This window comes from Schistocerca serialis, chromosome 11 (genome assembly GCF_023864345.2).
Source record: "Schistocerca serialis cubense isolate TAMUIC-IGC-003099 chromosome 11, iqSchSeri2.2, whole genome shotgun sequence".
Classification (NCBI taxonomy): domain Eukaryota; kingdom Metazoa; phylum Arthropoda; class Insecta; order Orthoptera; family Acrididae; genus Schistocerca; species Schistocerca serialis.
The window spans coordinates 124,657,413-124,670,657 of NC_064648.1; the positions used below are offsets into that span (position 1 = coordinate 124,657,413).

Here is a 13,245-nt window from a genome sequence, read left to right on the forward strand (position 1 = left end):
GGATGCTGGCAAAGTTTCGCGATCACAGTGTAAATGTGTACAAATTGTGTAAAAGTGTGTGAAGTGATGTACCAACTGGCCATCGAAATGGAGGCAGAGAGATGGACACAAACAGAAAAAAGGCGCCCATATTGTCGCAGTAAGAACAAAACTAAAAATTTTGCATCCATATCGACAGATAAACAATACTCATGGCGATACACTAAAGCGTGTTCCATTTTTGTCACAGAGTTAGTGCCCAGCATTATGCTAGAAACAGTGGTGTAACTTGCAGAAAACCATCTGAAGATAAACCTGAAAAGGTTAGAAAACCGGTTAGTGGAATAATAAATAACTATTCAAGAAAGTGGCAACGGCCTTGCCGCAATGGATACACCGGTTCCCGTCAAATCACCGAAGTTAAGCGCTGTCCGGCTGGGCTAACGCTTGGATGGGTGACCGTCCGGCCTGCCGAGCGCTGTTGGCAAGCGGGGTGCACTCAGCCCTTGTGAGGCAAACTGAGGAGCTACTTGAGTGAGAAGCAGCGACATAGGTCACAGAGAACCATCATAACGACCGAGAGAGCAGTGTGCTGACCACACGCCCCTCCAATCCGCATCCTGCACTGAGGATGACACGGCGGTCGGATGGTCGCGATGGGCCACTTGTGGCCTGAAGACGGAGTGCTGCTGCTGCTGATTCAAAAAAGTGACTGGCTGCAGTTTTATGTGTTTACATCCTGAATAGTGTATCGAAGCTGCAGTCAAATGAAAAACACAAACATGGTTTGAGACAGCGGTGAGTCTTGTGGACTTACTGACCTGGCGAGCACGGTGATGAGAGAGCAGGTGAGTTCGCAGGCGCTCACGGAGTTGCCGCCAGGAGTGCTGGAACAGGCGAAACACGGTGAATGGTTAGTTAGACAACAGACAGTACAGAATGACAACAAATTATCATCACTTAATGCTAAACAGCTGTCATCCTAGAGGAAACGGTATAGCTTATGGAAGCTTACTGCATACTCCTAGGCTGAGAGGTTCGACTCCTGCCTCGCGCATGGATGTGTGTCATGTCCTTAGGTTAGTTAGGGGACTGATGACCTCAGAAGTTAAGTCCCATAATGCTCAGAGCCATTTGAACCATTTTGAACCTAAGCTGAGGGATAATTCAAACCTGTTTCCATTTTCTTGAGCTCAACACTTCACTGATTGCAGTGGGATGCTGGCTCAGTCTTTTTAGGCGGGTCAAGGGGGCGACGTGAAGAATTCTGTCGAATGGTGGAAGTATAGTCAAGGTGCCTGCCCGGCTAGCCGCTGGTTCAGCGGCAGTATAATACGAGGCAACATAGTGTAAAATTAGATGTATGTACACCGAAGAGCCAAAGAAACTGGTACACTTGCCTGATATCGTGTAGGGCCCTCGCGAGCACGTACAAGTGGCGCAACACGACGTGGCACGGACTAGACTAATGTCTGAAGTAGTGCTTGAGGGAACTGACACCACGAACCCTGCAGGCTGTCGACAAATCCGTTAGAATACGAAAGGGTTGACATCTCTTATGAACAGCACGTTGCAATGCATCCCAGATATGCTCAAAAATGTTCATGTCCGGGGAATTTGGAGGAGAGCGGAAGTATTTAAACGCAGATGAACGTTCCTGGAGCCACTCTGTGGCAACTCTGGACGTGTGGGGTGACGCATTGTCCTGCTGGAAATGCCCAAGTCCGTCAGAACGCACAATGGACATGAATGGATGCAACTGATCAGACAAAATGCTTATGTACGTGTCACATGTAATTCTGGACGTGTGGGGTGCCGCGTTGTCCTGCTGGAATTGCACAAGTCCGTCGGAATGCGCAATTGACGTGAATGGATGCAGGTGATCAGACAGGACGCTTACGTTTGTGCCACCTGTCATAGTCGTATCTAGAAGTATCAGGGGTCCCATATCACTCCAACTGCACACGCCCCACACCATTAGAGAGCCTCCACCAGCTTGAACAGCCCCTGCTGACATGCAGGGTTCATGGATTCATGTGGTTGTCTCCATACCCATACACGTCCATCCGCTCGATACAATTTGAAACGAGACTCGTCCGACCAAGCAACAAGTTTCCAGTCATCAACAGTCCAATGTTAGTGTTGAAAGGCCCAGCCGAGGCGTAAAGCCTTGTGTCGCGCAGTCATCGAGGCTACACGAGTGGGCCTTCAGCTCCAAAAGCCCACATCGATAATGTTTCCTGACGTTTAAGTGGTTAGACACTGGACTCGCATTCGGGAGGACGACGGTTCAATCCCGCGTCCGGCCATCCTGATTTAGGTTTTCCGTGATTTCCCTAAATCGCTCCAGGCAAATGCCGGGATGGTTCCTCTGAAAGGGCACGGCCGACTTCCTTCCCCATCCTTCCCTAATCCGATGAGACCGATGACCTCGCTGTCTGGTCTCCTTCCCCAAACCAACCAACCAACCAACCTGACGTTTATGGCGCAGCATTCAAATCTGAAGCAATTTGCGGAAAGGTTGCCTTTCTCTCACGTTGAGCAATTCTCTTCAGACGTCGTTGGTCCCGTTCTCGCAGGATCTTTTTCCGGTCGCAGAGATGTAGGAGATTCGATGTTTTACCGGATTCCTGATATTGACGGTACACTCGTGAAATGGTCGTACGGGAAAATCCCCACTTCATGGCTACCTCGGAGATGCTGTGTCCCGTCGGTCGTGCGCCGACTGTAACACCACGTTCAGACTCATTTAAATCTTGATAACCTGCCATTACAGCAGCAGTAACGGATCTAACAACTGCGCCAGACACTTGTCTTATTTAGGCGTTGCAGACCACACGTCGTATTCTGCTTGTTTACATATCTCTATATTTGAATACCTATACCACTTTCTTTGGCGCTTCAGTGTACATAACACATACGTAAATAGGGGTCTGACACAACAACCGTGTCCTCTTGAGAGGAGGGACCGTGCTCAGACATGGTTGACAGTGAGCTGCCATTTGAGATTGGTGTAACAGGGAAATCGCTATCGTCAAAAATGGTTCAAATGGCTCTGAACACTATGGGACTTATCATCTATGGTCATCAGTCCCCTAGAACTTAGAGCTAATTAAACCTAACTAACCGAAGGACATCACACAACACCCAGCCATCACGAGGCAGAGAAAATCCCTGACCCCGCCGGGAATCGAACCCGGCAACCCGGCCGTGGGAAGCGAGAACGCTACCGCACGACCACGAGATGCGGGCGCTATCGTCAATGAATAGTTTAGTAACTGTCCAGAGAGAAGATCTAATCATTTGTGTAAAATATTCGAGGAGTGCGGGCGCAAATAAACAGGTATCAATAATTATTTTAACCAGAGTCGCAGTATGAGATTTTAACTCTGCAGCGGAGAGTGAAACTTCCTGGCAGATTAAAACTGTGTGCCGGACCGAGACTCGAACTCGGGACCTATGCCTTTCGCGGACAAGTGCTCTACCAAATGAGCTACCCAAGCACAACTCACGCCCCGTCCTCACAGCTTTACTTCTGCCAGTACCTCGCCTCCTACCTTCCAAACTTTACAGAAGCTCTCCTGCGAACCTAGCAGAATCTGCCAGGAAGTTTCACATCAGCGCACACTCCGCTGCAGAGTGAAAATCTCATTCTGGAAACATCCCCCAGGCTGTGGCTAAGCCATTTCTCTGCAATATCCTTTCTTTCAGGACTGCTAGTTCTGCTAGGTTCGCAGGAGAGCTTTTGTAAAGTTTGGAAGGTAGGAGGCGAGGTACTGGCGGTAGTAAAGCTATGAGGACGGGGCGTGAGTCGTGCTTGGGTAGCTCATTTGGTAGAGCACTTGCCCCCGAAAGGCAAAGGTGCCGAGTTCGAGTCTCGGTCCGGCACACAGTTTTAATCTGCCAGGAAGTTTCAGAGTCGCAGTGTTCGCGTGCAGAATGGGTGAGACAGACGAGAAGAATGCGGTGCACCTAATGGTTGTAAAAGGGACCCATTGAGACAGGTCGGATCTGGAGGTTCATTGGACGGGGCAGAGCGGCGGCCGCAGCGATCCAGTGTGCTTACTTGAGGACGATGACGCCGCGGCGGGTGGCGGCGTCGACGTCGATGTTGTCGACGCCAGTGCCGGCCCTGGCGACGGCGCGCAGCGACGCGGCCGCGCCCGCAGCCACCACCTCCGCCGTCACCTTCGACTCGGAGCGCACCACCAGCGCGTCGTGCCTCTGAAAAAGTAAACACGGCCACATCACCGCCACGCCGACTTCACCGTAACAGCGACTTGTCGACATCACCACCGTATCAAAGTCAACGCAATCACATCACCGTGACAAAAACATAATCATAATGACAAGCAGATCACCACCAGCGCGTTGTGCCTCTGAAAAAGTAAACACGGCCACATCACCGCCACGCCGACTTCACCGTAACAGCGACTTGTCGACATCACCACCGTATCAAAGTCACCGCAACCACATCACCGTGACAAAAACATAATCATAACGACAAGCAGATCACCACCAGCGCATCGTGCCTCTGAAAAAGTAAACACGGCCACATCACCGCCACGCCGACTTCACCGTAACAGCGACTTGTCGACATCACCACCGTATCAAAGTCAACACAATCACATCACCGTGACAAAAACATAATCATAACGACAAGCAGATCACCACCAGCGCATCGTGCCTCTGAAAAAGTAAACACGGCCACATCACCGCCACGCCGACTTCACCGTAACAGCGACTTGTCGACATCACCACCGTATCAAAGTCAACGGAACCACATCACCGTGACAAAAACATAATCATAACGACAAGCAGATCACCACCAGCGCATCGTGCCTCTGAAAAAGTAAACACGGCCACATCACCGCCACGCCGACTTCACCGTAACAGCGACTTGTCGACATCACCACCGTATCAAAGTCAACGCAATCACATCACCGTGACAAAAACATAATCATAATGACAAGCAGATCACCACCAGCGCGTTGTGCCTCTGAAAAAGTAAACACGGCCACATCACCGCCACGCCGACTTCACCGTAACAGCGACTTGTCGACATCACCACCGTATCAAAGTCAACACAATCACATCACCGTGACAAAAACATAATCATAACGACAAGCAGATCACCACCAGCGCATCGTGCCTCTGAAAAAGTAAACACGGCCACATCACCGCCACGCCGACTTCACCGTAACAGCGACTTGTCGACATCACCACCGTATCAAAGTCAACACAATCACATCACCGTGACAAAAACATAATCATAACGACAAGCAGATCACCACCAGCGCATCGTGCCTCTGAAAAAGTAAACACGGCCACATCACCGCCACGCCGACTTCACCGTAACAGCGACTTGTCGACATCACCACCGTATCAAAGTCAACGCAATCACATCACCGTGACAAAAACATAATCATAATGACAAGCAGATCACCACCAGCGCGTTGTGCCTCTGAAAAAGTAAACACGGCCACATCACCGCCACGCCGACTTCACCGTAACAGCGACTTGTCGACATCACCACCGTATCAAAGTCAACGCAACCACATCACCGTGACAAAAACATAATCATAACGACAAGCAGATCACCACCAGCGCATCGTGCCTCTGAAAAAGTAAACACGGCCACATCACCGCCACGCCGACTTCACCGTAACAGCGACTTGTCGACATCACCACCGTATCAAAGTCAACACAATCACATCACCGTGACAAAAACATAATCATAACGACAAGCAGATCACCACCAGCGCATCGTGCCTCTGAAAAAGTAAACACGGCCACATCACCGCCACGCCGACTTCACCGTAACAGCGACTTGTCGACATCACCACCGTATCAAAGTCAACGCAACCACATCACCGTGACAAAAACATAATCATAACGACAAGCAGATCACCACCAGCGCATCGTGCCTCTGAAAAAGTAAACACGGCCACATCACCGCCACGCCGACTTCACCGTAACAGCGACTTGTCGACATCACCACCGTATCAAAGTCAACGCAATCACATCACCGTGACAAAAACATAATCATAATGACAAGCAGATCACCACCAGCGCGTTGTGCCTCTGAAAAAGTAAACACGGCCACATCACCGCCACGCCGACTTCACCGTAACAGCGACTTGTCGACATCACCACCGTATCAAAGTCAACGCAACCACATCACCGTGACAAAAACATAATCATAACGACAAGCAGATCACCACCAGCGCATCGTGCCTCTGAAAAAGTAAACACGGCCACATCACCGCCACGCCGACTTCACCGTAACAGCGACTTGTCGACATCACCACCGTATCAAAGTCAACGCAACCACATCACCGTGACAAAAACATAATCATAACGACAAGCAGATCACCACCAGCGCATCGTGCCTCTGAAAAAGTAAACACGGCCACATCACCGCCACGCCGACTTCACCGTAACAGCGACTTGTTGACATCACCACCGTATCAAAGTCAACGCAACCACATCACCGTGACAAAAACATAATCATAACGACAAGCAGATCACCACCAGCGCATCGTGCCTCTGAAAAAGTAAACACGGCCACATCACCGCCACGCCGACTTCACCGTAACAGCGACTTGTTGACATCACCACCGTATCAAAGTCAACGCAACCACATCACCGTGACAAAAACATAATCATAACGACAAGCAGATCACCACCAGCGCGTCGTGCCTATGGAAACGTAAAGACGGCCACGTCACCGCCACACCGACTTCACCGTGATAGCTGCACGTCGACATCACCACCATATCAAAGTCAATGCAGTCACATCACCGTGACATAAACATAATCATAACGACAAGCAGATCACCACCGGCGCGTCGTGCCTCTGAAAAAGTAAACAAGGCCACATCACCGCCACGCCGACTTCACTGTAACAGCGGCACGTCGACATCACCACCGTATCAAAGTCAACGCAACCACATCACCGTGACAAAAACATAATCATAACGACAAGCAGATCACCACCAGCGCGTCGTGCCTATGGAAATGTAAAGACGGCCACGTCACCGCCACACCGACTTCACCGTGACAGCTGCACGTTGACATCACCACCATATCAAAGTCAATGCAGTCACATCGCCGTGACATAAACATAATCATAACGACAAGGAGATCACCACTAGCGCGTCGTGCCTCTGAAAAAGTAAACAAGGCCACATCACCGCCACGCCAACTTCACTGTAACAGCGGCACGTCGACATCACCACCGTATCAAAGTCAACGCAACCACATCACCGTGACAAAAACATAATCATAACGACAAGCAGATCACCACCAGCGCGTCGTGCCTATGGAAATGTAAAGACGGCCACGTCACCGCCACACCGACTTCACCGTGACAGCTGCACGTCGACATCACCACCATATCAAAGTCAATGCAGTCACATCACCGTGACATAAACATAATCATAACGACAAGGAGATCACCACTAGCGCGTCGTGCCTCTGAAAAAGTAAACAAGGCCACATCACCGCCACGCCGACTTCACTGTAACAGCGGCACGTCGACATCACCACCGTATCAAAGTCAACGCAATCACATCACCGTGACAAAAACATAATCATAACGACAAGCAGATCACCATCACACCAACAGCGCCATTACTACAAGGTGAGGCAAACTTTAATGGTGTGAGAAATCACAATGGCGTCTGGTATAGGGTCTCTGTAGGTGGGAGGGAGGGGGCAACTTACTGGTGTCGTGGTGACGGCATCGGCCATCTTGAGAGGCGCCATCTTGGATGTAGTCACTGTCTAGGTATGAGAATCATTATTGCTTGCAACTTTCGACCTGTTCGTTTCCGAACCAGGGGTCCTTGCCTCATATCGATATATTTATCCATCTCCATCGTTCTAGAAAGTTTGTAAAACATCACAGAAACAGATGTGCAGCTGCCGTAGCCTATAATTTTGTCACCCTGTGTCGTCATCGGATGATATTTCTTGATATGGGTTCCTATTCAAAATATTACATACCCCCTCTACAAGTCCCAGAAATTCGTAACTGGAATTTTCGAACACCTAATGGGGCGTCCTGCACGGTTTGTAACTCCCAAGCCTCCGAATTTGATGGTCCAAACCTTTCTCATCATTGTGGGCTGGCATTTTTCATTTGGTGTTCACGATGCACGTTAGTGGTGTGTTTTGAACATATCTTGAATGCAAGAAATGTCTACTTTGTGAAGTGTGTTAGACATAGTAACCAGGCTGATTGAACATGAATGCTGCTGGAAGCTGCAGAATTCTGACTGCACATTTCCTGAGCATGCTCTGTGCAAGGTTCAGGAGTACCAGTCAGACAGCAAACAAAGACGAAATACTCAGCCCACAGCTGGCCGGAGTGGCCGAGCTGTTCTAGGCGCTTGCTAAAAGCTGAACTTGCAACCTCGCGTCCGAGGGCTTCCTTGCCAGTTGAGCTCAGTTTGTGGACTGGGCTGACCTCTGCGGACAGTTAGCAGTCTGAGACGGACGCTGACCTCTGGTGCGGCAGAGGACGAACCAGTTGGCGCCGGCGGCAATTGGCAGAATGAGGCGAGCAGGCTGGACGCTGGTTCTCAGCAGCCAGCCGCTTGTCGACCGCTGTCGAAGTCACTGCACAGTCCTGGCTCGCAAGAGCGGAGCGCAGCCAGTGCGAAAATCAACTTATCTCCTTCGTTACCTTTTTTGTAACGAATATAGTGTTTCACGACATTTTAATTATTACGTAATGGGATTTTCGTACTATTACTATTTTTATCATGGTGTTTCAAAAATGACCGGTATATTTGAAACAGCAATAAAAACTAAACGAGCAGCGATAGAAATACACCGTTTGTTGCAATATGCTTGGGACAACAGTACATTTTCAGGCGGACAAACTTTGGAAATTACAGTAGTTACAATTTTCAACAACAGATGGCGCTGCAAGTGATGTGAAAGATATAGAAGACAACGCAGTCTGTGGGTGCGCCATTCTGTACGTCGTCTTTCTGCTGTAAGCGTGTGCTGTTCACAACGTGCAAGTGTGCTGTAGACAACATGGTTTATTCCTTAGAACAGAGGATTTATCTGGTGTTGGAATTCCACCGCCTAGAACACAGTGTTGTTGCAACAAGACGAAGTTTTCAACGGAGGTTTAATGTAACCAAAGGACCGAAAAGCGATACAATAAAGAATCTGTTTGAAAAATTTCAACAAACTGGGAACGTGACGGATGAACGTGCTGGAAAGGTAGGGCGACCGCGTACGGCAACCACAGAGGGCAACGCGCAGCTAGTGCAGCAGGTCATCCGACAGCGGCCTCGGGTTTCCGTTCGCCGTGTTGCAGCTGCGGTCCAAATGACGCCAACGTCCACGTATCGTCTCATGCACCAGAGTTTACATCTCTACCCGTACAAAATTCAAACGCGGCAACCCCTCAACGCCGCTGCCATTGCTGCACGAGAGACATTCGCTAACGATATAGTGCACAGGATTGATGACGGCGATATGCATGTGGGCAGCATTTGGTTTACTGACGAAGCTAATTTTTACCTGGACGGCTTCGTCAATAAACAGAACTGGCGCATATGGGGAACCGAAAAGCCCCATGTTGCAGTCCCCTCGTCCCTGCATCCTCATAAAGTACTGGTCTGGGCCGCCATTTCTTCCAAAGGAATCATTGGCCCATTTTTCAGATCCGAAACGATTACTGCATCACGCTATCTGGACATTCTTCGCGAATTTGTAGCGGTACAAACTGCCTTAGATGACACTGCGAACACCTCGTGGTTTATGCAAGATGGTGCCCGGCCACATCGCACGGCCGACGTCTTTAATTTCCTGAATGAATATTTCGATGATCGTGTGATTGCTTTGGGCTATCCGAAACATACAGGAGGCGGCGTGGATTGGCCTCCCTATTCGCCAGACATGAACCCCTGTGACTTCTTTCTGTGGGGACACTTGAAAGACCAGGTGTACCGCCAGAATCCAGAAACAATTGAACAGCTGAAGCAGTACATCTCATCTGCATGTGAAGCCATTCCGCCAGACACGTTGTCAAAGGTTTCGGATAATTTCATTCAGAGACTACGCCATATTATTGCTACGCATGGTGGATATGTGGAAAATATCGTACTATAGAGTTTCCCGGACTGCAGCGCCATCTGTTGTTGACAATTGTAACTACTGTAATTTCGAAAGTTTGTCTGCCTGAAAATGTACTGTTGTCCCAAGCATATTGCAACAAACGGTGTATCTCTATCGCTGCTCGTTTAGTTTGTATTGCCGTTTCAAATATACCGGTCATTTCTGAAACACCCTGTATTTGACTCCGTAGTCTTAACGTAAGCTTACGTAAATCACGAACGTTGTACTTCCCACGCCAGATGGTGGGTACTATGTTTTTTAAAAAATTGTGTTATACCTCATTTCATGTTATTCATATGTTATTCTTTTTCCTTTTCTTTTTCGCTTTTACCTGTCCTGTACTCTGACAACTTATTATCGATCTGTCTTATGTTTTGTAAGTTGGTTTTTTAAGAAAACAATACGCCAGTGTATTTTAGATGTGTCCTTCCCCCTTCGTCTGCTATGTTTTTCACGTACAATTTAAAATTTGAATTACTTCGTGTGTCACAAATGCACAAGAGGTATTTTTTGGTTAATATCTTGCAAAACCGAGCGAGGTGGCGCAGTGGTTAGCACACTGGACTCGCATTCGGGAGGACGACGGTTCAATCCCGTCTCCGGCCATCCTGATTTAGGTTTTCCGTGATTTCCCTAAATCGTTTCAGGCAAATGCCGGGATGGTTCCTTTGAAAGGACACGGCCGATTTCCTTCCCCATCCTTCCCTCACCCGAGCTTGCGCTCCGTCTCTGATGACCTCGTTGTCGACGGGACGTTAAACACTAACCTCCTCCCCCTCCTCCTCTTCACGTGACACATGTCACATTGAGGGCGTTCCAAGCCCTGTCCCACCGAGGTCTGCTGTACAGGACCATGTAAACAGCGGCCTCAGCTTATGCGATCGCTCTAAGCTTCTGGTTATAGCTTGATACCAGTGCCTACCAATTTTAATTGTATATTACAGGTATGTTCCTACCAACTATTATGTTCATACGCAGGTGTAGTTGTGATTTTCTGTTTTATACTCTCTGATCGTTATGTGAAAATTTGTAACTTCTAGCACTGAGGATGGTCACTAAGTGACCGAAAATCGATTTTGCTGACAATAAAACACCAAAATACGGCCAATGCTGATTTTCCTTCCAATTCGATTCGCATTAAGCCATCGGGCCCAATCACTTTGCAGCAGAGGATCGAATAGGTAAAACGACAAGATCTAGCAGAAATGCTTGGATAACACAAGTGATATTGAATGTAACTGATGAAACGAGAAAATATAAAAATGTGGCAAGTCAAGGACGCTAAAGCAAATTCAGAAGTTTGAAATAATCAAACTGACCGGAAAAATGTAAGGGCTTAGAAGAGTATTTCATCAGCGGAAAGGTAGATACCGTCAATACGAAAATCAGAGAGGCATTTGGAGGAAAGAGAAGCAACTGCTTGAAACTCAACTCAGATTGGGTTGGCTCTGAGCACTATGCGACTTAACACCTGAGCTCATCAGTCCCCTAGAACTCAGAACTACTTAAACCTAACTAACCTAAGGACATCACATACATCCATGCCCGAGGCAGGATTCGAACCTGCGACCGTAGCGGTCGCTCGGCTCCAGACTGTAGCGCCTAGAATCGCACGGCCACTCCGGCCGGCAACTCAGATTGAAAACCAGTCCTAAGCAAAGAGGGAAAGCTGAAAGCTAGAAGGAATATATAGATGGTCTATACAAGGAAACTCTAGTTGAAAGCAATATTATGGAAATGGAAGAGGACGTAGATGAAGATGAGATGGTAGATATGATACTGTGAGAAGAATTTGACAGAGCTCTGAAAGATCTAAGTCGAAACAAGGCCATGGTATAGATGATATTCCGTCAAAACTACTCTAGCCTTGGGAGAGCCGACCATTACAAAATTCTTCCATCTAGTGTGCAAGAACTGTAAGACAGGCTAAATACCCTTAAACTTCAAGAAGAATATAATAATGCCAATTCCAAAGAAAGCACATGCTGACAGGTGAGAAAATTACCGAAGTATCAGTTTAATAAGTAGTGGCTGCAAAATACTGACACGAATTTTTTACAGAAGAATGGAAGAACTGAAAGAAGCCGACCTCGGGGAAGATCAGTTTGGATTCCGTAGAAATGTAGGAACACGTGAGGCGATACTGACCCTATAACTCATCTTAGACGATAGATTAAGGAAAGCAAACCCACGTTTGTAGCTTGTGTAGACTTGGAGAAAACTTTTGACGGTGGAATACTGTTTTAAATACTGAAAGTGACAGCAGTAAAATACAGAGAGCAAAAGGCTCATACAGAAAGCAAGCGGCAGTTACAAGAGTCGAGGGGCACGAAAGGGAAGCAGTGGTTGAGAAGGGAGTGAGACAGGATTGTAGCCTCTCCCCGATGTTATTCAATCTGTACATTGAACAAACAGTAAAGGAACCAATGAAAAATTTGCGGTACGAATTGAAGTGCACGAAAAACAAATTTAAAAAATGTTCAAATGTGTGTGAAATCCTATGGGACTTAACTGCTAAGTTCATCAATCCTTAAGCTTACACACTACTTAACCTAAATTATCCTAAGGACAAACACACACACCCATGCCCGAGAGAGGACTCGAACCTCCGCCAGGACCAACCGCACAGTCCATGACTGCAGCGCCTTCGACCAACAAATAAAACATTTGAGACTTTCCTGGCAGATTAAAACTGTGTGCCACACCAAGACTCGAACGCGGGACCTTTGCCTTTCTGCAAGGTTCGCAGGAGAGCTTCTGTGAAGTCTGGAAGGTAGAAGACGAGCTGCTGGCGGACGTAAAGCTGTGAGGTCGGGGCGTGAGTCGTGCTTGGGTAGCTCAGATGGTAGAGCACTTGTCCGCGAAAAGCAATGGTCCCGAGTTCGAGTCTCGGTCCGGCAACAGTTTTAACCTGCCAGGAAAGTTTCATAACAACGCACACTCCGCTGCAGAGTGAAAATCTCACTCCAAAAACTTTGAGGTTTGCTGATGACATTATAATTCTGTCAGAGGCAGCAAAGTACTTGGAAGAGCAGTTGATCGGAACGGAAACTGCCTTGAAAAGAGGGTTTAAGATGAACATCAACAAAAGCAAAACAATGATAATGGAATGTAGTCGAATTA

General features: G+C 48.1%; 1 protein-coding gene across 1 annotated transcript in view; it reads right to left on the minus strand.

Moving 5' to 3' along the window:
* Window positions 1–13,245, minus strand: part of LOC126426679 (D-3-phosphoglycerate dehydrogenase) — an 81,627-nt gene that overhangs the window by 38,032 nt on the left and 30,350 nt on the right. The window contains exons 2-3 of the mRNA XM_050088570.1: window positions 4,046–4,203; window positions 801–866 (exon numbers count right to left, since the gene is read on the minus strand). Coding sequence (XP_049944527.1) covers window positions 801–866; window positions 4,046–4,203 — 224 coding nt within the window. The remainder of the gene's footprint in view (window positions 1–800; window positions 867–4,045; window positions 4,204–13,245) is intronic.